Source organism: Schistocerca cancellata, chromosome 3, assembly GCF_023864275.1.
Source record: "Schistocerca cancellata isolate TAMUIC-IGC-003103 chromosome 3, iqSchCanc2.1, whole genome shotgun sequence".
Classification (NCBI taxonomy): domain Eukaryota; kingdom Metazoa; phylum Arthropoda; class Insecta; order Orthoptera; family Acrididae; genus Schistocerca; species Schistocerca cancellata.
This window is the reverse complement of record NC_064628.1, coordinates 211,198,362-211,213,159: the sequence shown is the minus strand read 5'-3', so window position 1 is coordinate 211,213,159 and position 14,798 is coordinate 211,198,362. Positions and strand designations below refer to the sequence as shown.

Below are 14,798 nucleotides of genomic sequence, written 5' to 3'. Positions count from 1 at the left end.
GAGTACACACGGCATACACGAAGTGTTCTTCGCCACATTCGGACCTGCAGACGTTACAAAAATACTTCCACAATGTTCCTGACGTGTAGCAAACATATTCACGAGAAAAGGGAGACATGTGGTGGCATAGCCAACAATGATTTTGCAGGATATTTTGGCAGTGGCAGTGACAATGGTAGTGACGTTTTACCTCCTGTACGAAAACGGTGTAAGCGGCTGGTGATTGAAGGCGATACTGTCAAAGAAGAGCAAATCTACCAGCAACAATCAGAGTCGTGGATGTGGAAAAAGGAAGACAATGAACCAACAATCTGGATGTATACGGAAATTTTCTGAATAAAGGAAGCAGCTTTACAGCACAAGAGTACAAGCATAAGAGAATTAAACGTTTTCTATGTAATATTTAATGGTACATTTTGGGAAAACATCGTAACCGAGACGAATAGATATGCACAAGACGTACTCAACAATGAACAGAAGAGACAAAAAACAGACCAAAAGTGGTCTCCTATTGGGCTATAATGAAATAAAAATATACATTGCGCTATGTATAATCACGGATGAAGTAAGGAAACCGTCGATTCAGTTATATTGGTCTTGGAGGGCTGTTATAGAAATGCCAATATTTAGGAAGACGATGCTATTCAGGAGATTTCTGCACATAAGTCGATTTCTGCATCTAGTGAGTAACAGTTTAGCCAACAAACACAGATAAGCTGTAAAAACTAGGGCCAGTCATAGATATGTTCAATCAGAAATTTAAGGAAGTGTACACAATGCAAGAAAATATTGCTATTGATGAATCATTAATGAAATTTAAGGGGCGCTTATCATTCAAACGATTTAACCCATCAAAAAGAGCGAGGTTTGGTATTAAAATTTATAAATTGTGTGAGTCAAGTTCAGGATACTGGTATGATTTTAAGATATACACTGGTAGTGACAAATGTGATGCTAGTGGTAGTGCCTCTGAAAGTGTAGTTCTAGAACCATCACAGTCGGTATTACACATAGGGAATACTCTATATTTAGATAACTGGTTTTCTTCACCAAAACTTTTCAAAACTCTCCTCACCAATAAAACTAATGTGATTGGAACAGTGTGCACGAAAAGAAAAAATATGCTCACATACTTCCTGAAGGCAAAATTAAAGAAGGGAGAATATACAGTGAGGAGTTGTAATGGAATATTGGCACTAAAATGGAAAGATATACGAGACGTTTACATGCTTTCCACAAAACATTCAATAGCAGAAATGATTGCCACAGACACACCTCTCCGCAATGAGTCATGGAAACTGAAATGTGTCGTCGAATACAATACAGGCATGATTGGAATTGATCACCAAAATCAGATGCTTGCATGCTTCCCAGTGACGAGAAAATGTATGAAAGGATACCGCAAGATATCCTTTTACCTATTTGATGTTGCTTTATTTAACACATACATTTTGTATTACCAAATACATTGCGGCAAACAACAGAGCTACGCAGAATATAGGATTCACATTGTTGAAAACTACAGCTTTACCGGAATATAATCAGAAGGGATGATTAGCATCTGGTGATATACCACAAAGACTACATGTGCAACATTGGGCACACTTTCCCAAACATATTGATCCAACACCATCAAACGTAAATCCTGCGAGAGCTTGTGTACTGTGCAGAAAGCATAAACGACACAGCGAAATAATGTGGGAACGCAAAAAGTGCAGGGTTGCATTACATGTGCCAGAAGACTATTAAATTCGTGTACATGTCATTGTGAAGATGTTGCACTTGAAAACATGTTTGCCAACATACTAACATAAAAGGTCCCAGAATGTTTTGAACAAAATATTATAGAGTTTTAGATCATTGCATTGTTGTGAATATTATTATTAAGATGTATTTCACCAATGTATGTTTGATTATAAAGGGAAATAAAACGTTTGTGAGACAATGAATGTTTTGTTTCCTATGGGCAACTAATCGTCATTATTTACGATACCTGTAGAAATGTCATGTTACTGGTATCTCAGACACGCACTTACAAATCCTGAGGGTGTCTGCGCGACTTCAGACGCCACCAAGCGTAGTGCACCACAGCCTTAGCGTGTGTAAGCGCCGGGAATTGTAAGGTGCATCCGTACCTCGCAGGCACTTACGGCTCACGCTAACAGAACTTAAATCGTAAGGCAAAGAGTTAACTTCGTGGTGGGATTCTCATGTCCCCAAAAGCAAAGAACAATCAAGCCAATGGAATATGCCAATGTTGTCTTGCTCAGAAAAAACTTGTCAAGAGTGAAGTCCAACATCATGGGAGGGGGATACTGCATTTAGAGTTCATTACACCAGTTCAGACGGTTAATCAAATTTTCCATCTGGAGATTCTGTGAAGACTTTGTGTTCGAGAAAGATCTAATCTGTGGCAGATAGGTGACTGGGTTTCCCACAACGGCAGTTCTGCTTGCAGAGTCATCTCAATATGCAAGTTTTTTGCATGAGACCCCTGCCCCCTTCTTAGAATAAAGTTTAACCTATATACATACCAATAGTACAATTACAACCCATCACAATGTATTCCTATTTGCAAACACTTAACTTAATGAAAAATCAAGTTGAGTATTAGCAATCACTGGTTGTGACCTGAGGAGCTACTTCCCTGGTTTGATTCTAACTTGTCCTGTAAAGCATTTTCTTCTATTCTCTCATCACACTAGAAAAACCTTGACATAATTTTGTTTAATACTAGAGAAACATAAAGCTATAAAATTATATTTTGCATTAGTATTTCGCACTGCCAACTAACAACCCCACTCTCTTAATGACTGTCCGTAAAAGACTTACAGAAGTTACAAGAGTCCTTCCCTGTTATTCTAAACTAGAGCTAGTACAGATTCCAAAACTATAAAAATCAGTGTTATCTTTATGATCTACAGCTGGCAGCTCTTCATGACATTTTGTGCAGTTTGCATTTCTCCAATATACCTTATGACCTGTTTTACACAGTACAGTCTCTTGGAGCACCTCTTTCTTGGCGTCCAAATAGTTTTCCATATCTTCGGTTTAAGAATTCCATTTGTGCATATTTCCCTTTCACAAGATCTGCTTCCAGCTATTCTTCTTCCTCTATATTTGAACCTCTTTGTTTTTGTTTCTTCACTTACAACAGTAACTATTTTGCTTACTGTCAGACCCTGGTGAGGTTTAGTCTCCTCTTGTGAGTTCTGACCATTCTTTTCCTCTTGTGAGTTCTGACCATTCTTTTTCCACTTCTCTTCCTTACAAGCTTTATTAAGGATATTCACAACTGTCCCCAATAATTCAATATTGAACTGACTCTGGAACACTTCTTTCCAACCATTTTTCCCATACATAGTTGGGGATCCTACCAATTAATTCTCTCATTAGATGGCTCTCACTTATTGGTTCATGTCAGAACTTCATCCTTGTTAGATACAAGTCTAAATACTTTCAGAACCCACCCCATTTAGCATTGTGTGGCTTGTGTAGAGTAAATCTGGAGCTATTTTCTGCTATTCTCCCCCAGATCAATATTTCTCTTTAAATTGCTTCTCAAAACCTTTCCATTTCTGGAATTCCTTTGCTTTGAAGACTCTCCATAGAATTACTCGAAATTGTGGCACAAAAGAAACCACAATTTCTTATGTATGTATGTAATTGATGAGAATGCCAAAAGGCATAGGCTTAAAATTGTTCAGCTTCCTCCATACCATTGTCACTCCATTGAAGGGGTGTAGGTGGAAAAAAAAAGTTCAAATGTGTGTGAAATCTTATGGGACTTAACTGCTAAGGTCATTAGTCCCTATGCTTACACACTACTTAACCTAAATTATCCTAAGGACAAACACACATATCCATGCCCAAAGGGAGGACTTGAACCTCCGCTAGGACCAGCTGCGGAAATAAAAATTTATATGGCTGCAAACAACAAAAAATTCATGCTCTATGAAGTTGAAAATCTTGTAGCAGCTATCAATCAAGTGACAAGCAAGACACGGACAAAAATTGTGAACAGTACTACAAGTACTATCAGAGAGGCAGCCAAAAATGAAGGTGTTGTGGAAGAATGCATACACAATTTAATTATAGTGAGCAGTGATAGTTCGAGCTGTGCTGAAGAAGACTATTTTAAATCAGATTCTGACAGTAATGAGAGTGGTGTTTTTACATTAGCATAACTACAACACACTCAAGAATGTAATGAGTAAGCACGCGACTGACCTATCACCATACTGAGTGTACTATCTTCAGATTATAATATACTGATAAATTATTCAGTTGCTCATTGTAGAACCAATAAATGTTGCTAATATTTAACAATGGAAACAAAAACTTTTAATGTTAAATGATTTGAGAAAATAGTTTTCATTTATACTGCGAGGTTTGACAAATAACTTTCCGATATTACAGCATATTAGATACTAAATAGCTCTCTTCAGTTTTTTGAGAGAATGTATTACAAGTGCTGTAAATAAATTCACATGTACAAATACAACCTGCATGTTATCAGTGCTTTTGTTTCTGTTGCTAGAGAATGCATACAAGAAGAGACTAAGTGCAGAGTGCTGTAAGCCACATTCGGCAACACTGCCATCTGCCCGCCTGAACTGTCAATACCAATCGCTCATATCAAGGACTATCTCATTCCACTTTGGTGGAAAACTATTTTCAAATTTTTGTAAGAAGATTACAGGGCATATTTCCTTTTCAGGCATGAAACACTGAAACTTACTGGATAGATGACTTCCACCTTCTAGGCAAAATTCCTTCCACCACTTGTTCACATTGCTTATCATTCTGGGCAAGAGCACAGTACTCCCTTTTAATTCTCCTTTGTTTTCAGATTTCTCAAATTTCTACTTCAAATCAATATTGTGGGTCCTACAATCTCTATCTCCACTATCTTCACTATAAATTCTTTTAGTGTGGTTAACAATCTTTGCTGTCTGCCCAATAATTTCCTGTAACCTATTATCAGCATTTTCTACTGTGTGACAGAATCTACAGGTTCTGAATGTAATATTTCCATTTCCCTGTCTGTATTTTGTTGCAACGTTCTTTCAATTCAGTAATCAAGTGGCTATTACAGTTAATCTGTTCCTGTAGAACAGGCCTGGTAAAGCATGTTTCACGAGCCATTATTACTGTGTGTTACTGGAAAAAGAGCTAGTGCTCAAAGTGTGTATGCTGTTTGCTATTGTGCTCCATCCATCAATCCGCTATAGGTGAGTGGTTGCCTTCCCCTTATTTTATGTATCTATGAATATAACATTATGGTGGTTCTTTCTTTTCTGTTTTAATATTTCTTTTCGTATAGCCTCACAACCATATGTTACTGTTATGTTAAAAGTATGTGCCACTACCTATACAAGAATATTCTCAAGTTCATCACTCATTTGCATGGATAGATTCACTCTTTGAGGACTGCAAGTAAAAACACTCAGCTTGACACCTAATATCTTGCCAACATAACCTGGGACTGAAATATTCGCAGTATGTGTATGCCAAGATTTGGGACTGACAGGCAAGGATGCAGAGATGGGTAATGACAATGTATGCTAAACTCTAAAGCCTACACACTGCAACATACAAAAATACATCACTCACCTTTTGAGAACTGAAACATAAGTACTCATTCTTTTAAAGGAGTCAAATGTACCATCAAAATTGCCCAGCATTTCATCTACTTCTGTTGCTGCAGCTTTAACCACCATCTCAACACTGTTAAAATAATAATCATTTTATTAAAATATATTAAATGAAACATTAGTTTGAACAATAATAAATACAAAATATGGAAAGTGGTACCTTTTGAAGAATTCCAATTGTCTTTTCAGTTGCTTAGCATCATTCTGAGCCTGCTCAGCATTCTTTGTCTGATCACGCATGAATTTTATTTGCTCTTTAAGTGTTAAAATATCTCTTTCTAAGTTTTTGCATTTTTGTTGAGCCTGCAGTAGTTCTTCTCTTTGGAGGGAAAAAGACAACACCAAGTTTAACAATACAATAAAAAAATAAAGGAGAGCTGCAGGATGCTTTAGTGTTATACTCTATACACACTCACAGACATGCTATACAAGAGAAGCCTTAAGGCCCATTCATTTATTTAAAGGAAATGATCATCTGCTGGATATCTAGTAAGTGTAATAACCCACTATAGTCTTAAATATATTGGAATTCCAAAATACACTTTCTGACAAAATAACAAAGCACTCACTTTCCCAGCAAGAAACGGGATGCAAATTATTTCCCTTCATGTTTCTGGATCCTCTTGTATTGTAAAATGACTGATGACTGAAATGTTCACCACACCTTCATAAACTTTGATACACGAAAATGGAGCATGCAAAAAGCTAAGCAAATTGTAAAGCAACTGTTGCTGTTCAGTGGCAACAGGAGTACAAAAAATAGCAGAGTGAGAAAAGGTGGAAACAAACAGACTCCTGGAAATGAGAAGTGGACAGAAGTAACTGAAGAAACGAAGGAAAATAGAAAAATACTGGAATTAGGAAATGTGAAAAGAAGAAGAAAAATCAGCAATGACAAAATGCTAGCCAGTATTTACTTTCTATAGACAAAATTCCAATACTGCTGACAGACATATTGCAAGTAGAAAAACTTGTTCCCTGCTTTTCAAATTATTGGCCCCCTCATCACGAAGGAAAGTGGGATTGAGCTGAGTACGTTGGGAAGAAGGAGTAGGTCACTCAGACCCCAGGTTCTGAGAGAAACACCTACCCACTCTGTGGGTGAAGGGAGGCAAAGACAAAGAGGAAGGAAAAGTTGAAGGGGAAAGCACAAATGAAGGAGGACGTTAATACAGAATTAGAGTGTAAAAATCGTGAACTGGTAGGCACTATGTCAGCTTCAGCCCAGAAATGGTTTAAGGACATGGTAAGAAGTGTGTAAAGATGGACTGAAAGGAAGAGATGAAAATAAAAAAGTAGAAGGAAGAAAAAGACAAAGAAGGCAGAAAAGAGAAAAAAGGGGGGAAATGGAGGAAAAATGAAAGAAACACAGTAAGTCTGAGAAAATGAGGATGTAAAACCAATAAAACATACATTAAAAATATAAATAACACACAGGGGAAGGGGTTTGTTAATGGGAGTAAGGTCCAGGACAGTAGCAAGATGCAAGAGCAAGTTTCCATCTCCTGAGTTCAGGGAAAATAGCACTAGGGGGGGGGGGGGGGGGGGGACATGTAATTGAAAATAAATAAAATTAAACCACATTGTCCACTCTGTTACCACTATGCTACAGACGTAGTTTTATAACAGATGGTATTTGTAAGAGAAAAAAGAAGTCTTAATCTGTCACATTCCATAGCACACCATGAGCTGATCTTACATACAGTTTTTGGATCTGTCATCTTTAAGTACAAGCTCCACTGGCATTTAATATTGGTGTAAAAATGTAAAATCAGTGGCACAAGGCTCAGCCTGGGCACTTGACCTAATTGCAGGTAGTGTGCAGCCATTCTTCACTGTGACACTAGGAGAGGTAGGGTGGCAGGCTCTCCTTTTACTCCCTGTACTCAACTGATAGCAAACTGAGTGGACCTGGGGCCATCCCGAAGGGCCTGTAACAAGAAAATTTTCCTGCCGCTATATGAGATTGAACCTGAGATCTCTATAGCCAGAGTCTAGTGCTCTACCCATTAGATCATCACAGCCACAATGTTATTGTATTTATAAAGATACTGATTGTTTTCTCCATGGACAATGCTTTTGAGTTTGTTGAGATGATAATAATCTATGATAAAATTTGCTGTTTAAAACTTGTTAAGTGATTTTCTATGACTGGTTTGTTGTGGTTCAAGCAAAATTTATTCTAGGTGTTTAAGTTGTGACTTTTAAATACTGCAAATGTAAAAGAACACATTTTAAGTGGCATGAAATTGAAATCCCAGGACGGAAAAAAAGGGAAAAATGGACCCCACTCTCCGGCAGGTGAATTATATGTGGGGCACAGAAATACTTTAAACATCTCGAAAGGATCTTTCTAGCATTTGAGCTTTTCCTCTTGTGTAAGTACGGCCTACCAGCCAGGTATCTGTGGAGAAAAACAAACAGCCAGTCTTGAGCAGCAATTATGAATAGTAGTCAAAGCTTTAATTATCACAGCCAAAAAAATAAATTTATGTTAATTTTCTGTTCATTTGCCGGTACATGTTTGAGTCCACAGTATACAATGGAATCCCTTCACCACAGTACTGAAGAATGCTCTCTCTCTCTTTTTTTTTTTTTTTTTTTTTTTTTTTTTTTTTTTTTTTTTTTTTTAATAAAGGCACAGACTACTGAAAGTGGAGTCTTGTGCGGATTTATTTTTATTTTATTTTATTTATTTTTGCATTTCAGTGGGTGCAATACTGCAATGATCTATGCTGAGTTGGTGGGACCATTCAGAAAAAAATTTACCATAATATGACACAGTGGTTAAGTGGCGCAGACACTTTTAGTGCGATGAAGCGAGTCTATATGGCAAAAAATGAAATGGCAGACACTCTCTCTGAGAAAATCTAGGAATCTCAACAGAATTGAAGGTCTTGGTGCTCTTAGACTGGCTTATCACAATCTAAACAATGCCGGAAAAAGTGAAAATCAGCCATGGATCAGTTATTACAGTCTTGCACAACATTTTAAACACGATAAAAATCACCACCTGCTGGGCTTCGTGACTGCTCACACCCATTCAAAATGCTCACCAAATTGAGGCAGCAGTGGAAATGCAGGTATGTCCCCAATCCAAATGACTTCTTTGGCCACCCAGTCACCACGGATGAGTACTGGATGCATCACTATGACCCAAGACAAAGCAGCAAAGCAAGCTGTGAACATGTGTATTGATGCTGAACGAGATGATGATCCAACCGGCTTTGAGTAAAGTGTGTTGGGTCACTATGTGTTGCACTAACAGATTATGCACGGGGGCATACTACCAAAACCTTCTGATGAGGTTGTGGAAATGTTCACAAAATTACAATATACTCCTAATTGTTTGACGTAATGCGGTTGAGAAAATGCACAAATAATCTCAAAAGCATTAATAAGAGAGATATTTTCAAACATGTATTCAGGTAATGTGCGCGCTTGGATGCGTAATAGAGGCAGTGGCAGTGGCCGACGTCTGCGCACTTCCAGATATGCTTCGGCACAGTCGTCTTCTGCTGCTGGTTTCGCTTAGCATCCACTGCTGCTCCTTGTGGCCAGCAACCCGTGCTGTCACTCCTTGTGTACGAGATGGGTGTGCCTTTTCTTTTTTTAGATATACGAATAATCTGCAAACCAGATAATCTGCACATGAATAATTGGGAGTACACTGTCCTTGCAATTTCAGACTATCACATTCTTTTTTGTTCATTTTATATGGCAATACTTAGGGCATCTTAATTCTTTGAACATAATATGTAGCTAGAATGAGATTTTCACTCTGCGGCGGAGTGTGCACTGATATGAAACTTCCTGGCAGATTAAAACTGTGTGCCGGACCGAAACTCAAACTCGGGACCTTTGCCTTTCGCGGGCAAGTGCTCTACCATCTGAGCTACCCAAGCACAACTCACACCCCTGAGAACATTGCATCGCAGGAGAACTTCTGTAAAGTTTGGAAGGTAGGAGATGAGGTACTGGCAGAAGTGAGGCTGTGAGGACGGGGTGTGAGTCGTGCTTGGGTAGCTCAGATGGTAGAGCACTTGCCCGCGAAAGGCAAAGGTCCCGAGTTTGAGTCTCGGCCTGGCACACAGTTTTAATCTGCCAGGAAGTTTTATAATACGTAGCTGTTTGTATAATGAGTAGAGGTATGGAAAAGTTTGATGTCTTATTATGTACTTATAAAACACATGGACAGAGAAGACTGGACAATAAGAACAAAGCAACAAGGACCTGTTTAACACAAAAAATTAAATGTGTTACTGCAACTGAACTAAAATAATGCTGTCATAATAGTGGTAACATAAAGGAAGGATGTAGACTGTGGATTTTTGGCTCCTCCATCTGGTTGTGTTGTGAATACAGCATAATATGTAAAGTTATTCCTAGTTCAGGAAGGCTGTTCGAGTTTCAAGATTCATTCATGAACATAACATCGGTACATACACAACTGTGTGTTCTCTCTAGTACCATGGAAGTCATTCCTTGATATCTTAAGAGATGTCTTGTCATCCTGCCCCTTCTGCTAATCACATTCCTTTCCTCACTGATCCCGCTGAGAATCTCATAATTTCTCATCTTAGCAGCCTGCTTAATTTTTAGTCTCCTTCTGTAACAGCACTTCGCCAACACTTCAATTTTCCTCTTTTCCCAGTTTTCACACAATGCATGATTCACTTCCATACAATGCTGTGCTCTAAATGTACATCCTAACAATGTCTTCCTCAAATTATTGCCTATGGTTGATAGTAAGAGATTTCACCTACTAAGTCTTTGTCTGGGCTAGGCTTCTTCTTCTTCTTCTTCTTCTTCTTCTTCCTCCACCTCTATCATCCTTGCTTTATCGCTGTGTGTTGTTTAGCTCGCAAGGCATGGCAGCAGAATTCCTCCATGCCATCGTCCCCAATTTTGAAAACTAACAATGTTGTCAGTGAATCTTAGCATATATATATACCCTTACATCCTGAATTTTAAACTTACCCTTGAACCTTTCATTCAATTCTGAGCACTACTTCTTGTTCTTCCATTCTCACTGCGCCCTCTTGGTGTTCGTACAAACTGTATAATCTTGTCTTTCCCTGTATATTATACCTATTTTCCTGAGAATTTCGAACATCTTGTATTATTTTTCATTGTCCAACACTTGTAAGTTCACAAATCCTATGAATATGTATTTATCTTTCTCATATCCTGCCTCCATTATCAGCTGCAACACCAGAACTGCCCCTCTGGCACCTTTGCATTTCCTAAAGCCAAACTACGCTTTTCCCTCGCATTAAAAAGACAACCTGCCAAAAGCCTGAATAACTATCTTTTACTCTTTTACAGTACAGATTGCTGTGAGATTTGCAGGAAGAGAGTCAGTGAGATTCTGGAAGGTATTAAGAAGCATGCAGAGCCATGCCAACTCCCATGTCGTGACCAGCTCCATTAGGTTTCCTGGTTGAGGATCTATGGCGCAAACAGCCCGATTGAGGTGGTCTCATAGATTCTTGATTGGGTTTAAATATGGGAAGCTTGGTGGCCAGAGAAATATGGTGAACTCATCAACCATGCACATATAATACAAGCTGCGTGACATGTTGCATCATCCTGCTGCTAGATGCCATTCTACTGATGAGAAACAAACTGCATGTAGAGGTGGACATGGTCCAAAAGGATAGATGACTACTCGTGTTGACCCACTGTAGCTCCAGAATGACAAGATCACTTAAGGAATGCCCTCTGGCCTGGATCCGTCCAATGGTTGTTGCAGGGATTTGTTTTCAGACATTTCACACCATACGTGCCAATGGTCATCTGTCCAATGGAGCATAAAACATGATTCATCTGAAAAAGCCATATGTTGCCGTTCACTGGACATCTAATTGAGGTTTTGGCATGCAAAATTCTACCATTCTTTGCCAATGAACAGCAGTCAGCATGGATGTATGAACCAGACACCTGCTGCAGAGGCCCATAAGCAGCAACATTCACTGAATGGTCATGAGGAGTTGGTTCATTTGGGCAATCAGTTGCTCAACAGCTGCATGTTTATTCACCCGCAGACATCTCGGCAGTTGTAATTCATCCCTGCCATCTAAGGCCCGTAGTGCACCAAAGTTGCCTCGGAGCTGGTCTGGATAGTGCCATTTTGCCATCATGGTATTCTGAAATGCTTTCAGCCTTGGTCCAAAAGCCAATGAACACCAGATAAATCACTCCATTTCAGTATTATGACAATGATTGCAATTTTCCACATCTCCCCAACAAGCTTTATACACCCTCCACTGTGACTGCTGCCACCTGCCGTCTGTGAGTGTTTATTGCTTGTTGACACATGAATATAGGTGGTGGTCACATTAATGTGACAGGACCATATAATTAACATTTAACAGAACCTCAGTTTTCTTTTCCATTCTTCTGAATATTATTTCTGTCAACAACTTGGTGGATGCCTGAACTGTAGTTATCGCATAATCTTTGGAATTGTGTGGGTGATGTGCTTCTGAATAATGACAGTCTCCAGTCTCATAAATTCTCCACAGTAATTTAAACAATAACCGCATGGCAATTTCACCATTGAAGAGGGGTGGGGGGATGCAGCTGATGGATATATACTACTGTTTGTTTTTACGTGTTCAACTTTGTTTCTGTTACACTCAATGTATCAAGTAGAGATTCAGTCTCTGAGATACGTGTGTATTGTATCATCATCATCATCATCATCATCAGCATCATCATTATTATTCTTATTCTTTCCTTTCTCAGACATTATGTCTGGTTAAAAATGGGAAGTGACATGGACCTTGATCAAGCGTGACTTCCTTTTAACTGTATGGTATATGTTACATTGCATTTAGGAACTATCGGGTAATTGAACTTGTATCAATAATTACAGATTTCTGTAGTTGTATATATAAGTTTGGATGCAGATGTATTGCGTTGATGTACTGGTGGATATTGTGTGGAATGACTCCTGCAGTTGATGGTATAATTGGTATAATGTCAACTTTATCCTGATGCCATATGTCTTTGACTTCCTCAGCCAGATGGATGTATTTTTCAATTTTTTCTCCTGTTTTCTTCTGTATATTTGTTGTATTGGATGTGGATATTTCGATTAGTTGTGTTAATTTCTTATTTTTATTGGTGAGTATGATGTCAGGTTTGTTATGTGGTGTTGTTTTATCTGTTATAATGGTTTTGTTCCAGTATAATTTGTATTCATCATTCTCCAGTACATTTTGTGGTGTATACTTGTATTTGGGAACGTGTTGTTTTATTAGTTTATGTTGTACGGCAAGTTGTTGATGTATTATTTTTGCTACATTGTCATGTCTTCTGGGGTATTCTGTATTTGCTAGTATTGTACATCCGCTTGTGGTGTGATCTACTGTTTCTATTTGTTGTTTGCAAAGTCTGCATTTATCTGTTGTGGTACTGGGATCTTTAATAATATGCTTGCTGTAATATCTGGTGTTTATTGTTTGATCCTGTATTGCAATCATGAATCCCTCCGTCTCATTGTACATATTGCCTTTTCTTAGCCATTTGTTGGATGCGTCTTGATCGATGTGTGGCTGGGTTAGATGATACGGGTGCTTGCCATGTGGTGTTTTCTATTTCCAATTTTCTTCCTTCGTATCTGTTGATGTTATGTGATCTAAAGGATTGTAGAAGTGGTTATGAAATTGCAGTGGTGTAGCCGATGTATTTATATGAGTGATTGCTTTGTGTATTTTGCTAGTTTCTGCTCGTTCTAGAAAGAATTTTCTTAAATTGTCTACCTGTCCATAATGTAGGTTTTTTTATGTCGATAAATCCCCTTTCTCCTTCCTTTCTGCTAAATGTGAATCTTTCTGTTGCTGAATGTATGTGATGTATTCTATATTTGTGGCTTTGTGATCGTGTAAGTGTATTGAATGCTTCTAGATCTGTGTTACTCCATTTCACTACTCCAAATGAGTAGGTTAATATTGGTATAGCATAAGTATTTATAGCTTTTGTCTTGTTTCTTGCTGTCAATTCGGTTTTCAGTAATTTTGTTAGTCTTTGTCTATATTTTTCTTTTAGTTCTTCTGTAATATTTGTATTATCTATTCCTATTTTTTGTCTGTATTCTAGATATTTATAGGCATCTGTTTTTTCCATCGCTTCTATGCAGTCGCTGTAGTTATCCAATATGTAATCTTCTTGTTTAGTGTGTTTTCCCTTGACTATGCTATTTTTCTTACATTTGTCTTTTTCAAAAGCCATATTTATATCATTGCTGAATACTTCTGTTATCCTTAGTAATTGGTTGAGTTGTTGATTTGTTGCTGCCAGTAGTTTTAGATCATCCACGTATAGCAAATGTGTGATTTTGTGTTGGTATGTTCCATAATATTGTATCCATAATTTGTATTATTTAGCATGTTGGATAGTGGGTTCAGAACAAGGCAGAACCAGAAAGGACTTAATGAGTCTCCTTGGATTATTCCATACTTAATCTGTTATTATTATTATTATTATTATTATTATTATTATTATTATTATAGATGAATCAGAAAACCAAGATATCGGTTTCATTCTTCCACTCAAAAAAACATAAACAGTAAGCTATTTGTAAAGCCAGAAGAGCTGTAAATAGACGGAAAGATGTAAATTTTATAATTTTTTTATAGAATGGGTAAATAGTGCTACAGTATTTTAGTATAGATGATTTCTGACACCTCAGTACAGTGTAATACTGCAGCGGAAGTCTGACATATAACAGCACTGATTTAATTTACATGCACATTAATTAAGTTTGATTTTCATGTTGCAAACAAAAACAGTCTAGATGTGCATCCACTTTTCTTTGAAGCAATGCAAATTTTGACCACACCTCTAGGAAATGAAAAGGAAGAAATAAAATGCCAGAGAATTACGATATAAATGAATAACAAACACAGCAAACTTTCTTCATTTACAGGCCCTTGACTACAGGGTTGACATTTCCTTCACTTTCACTGTGCTTTGCATGAGGTGAAATCATTAATGGACACACTGTAGCTGACACCATAAAAATGTTTTTGTATGTACCCTATGGAATATACTGCATACATCTGTGCTGAAAGGAGTGAACTGGAAAAGAACTGATCAATGTTGGGTGGTAAGTTATGGAATATTCTGAGCTTT

The 14,798-nt window shown here is 37.9% G+C and overlaps 1 protein-coding gene across 1 annotated transcript in view; it reads right to left on the bottom strand.

The window, feature by feature from the left end:
• LOC126174834 (E3 ubiquitin-protein ligase TRAIP) overlaps positions 1 to 14,798 on the bottom strand; it is a 224,806-nt gene that overhangs the window by 124,203 nt on the left and 85,805 nt on the right. The window contains exons 4-5 of the mRNA XM_049921214.1: positions 5,818 to 5,976; positions 5,617 to 5,730 (exon numbers count right to left, since the gene is read on the bottom strand). Of these exons, the coding sequence (XP_049777171.1) occupies positions 5,617 to 5,730; positions 5,818 to 5,976 (273 nt within the window). The remainder of the gene's footprint in view (positions 1 to 5,616; positions 5,731 to 5,817; positions 5,977 to 14,798) is intronic.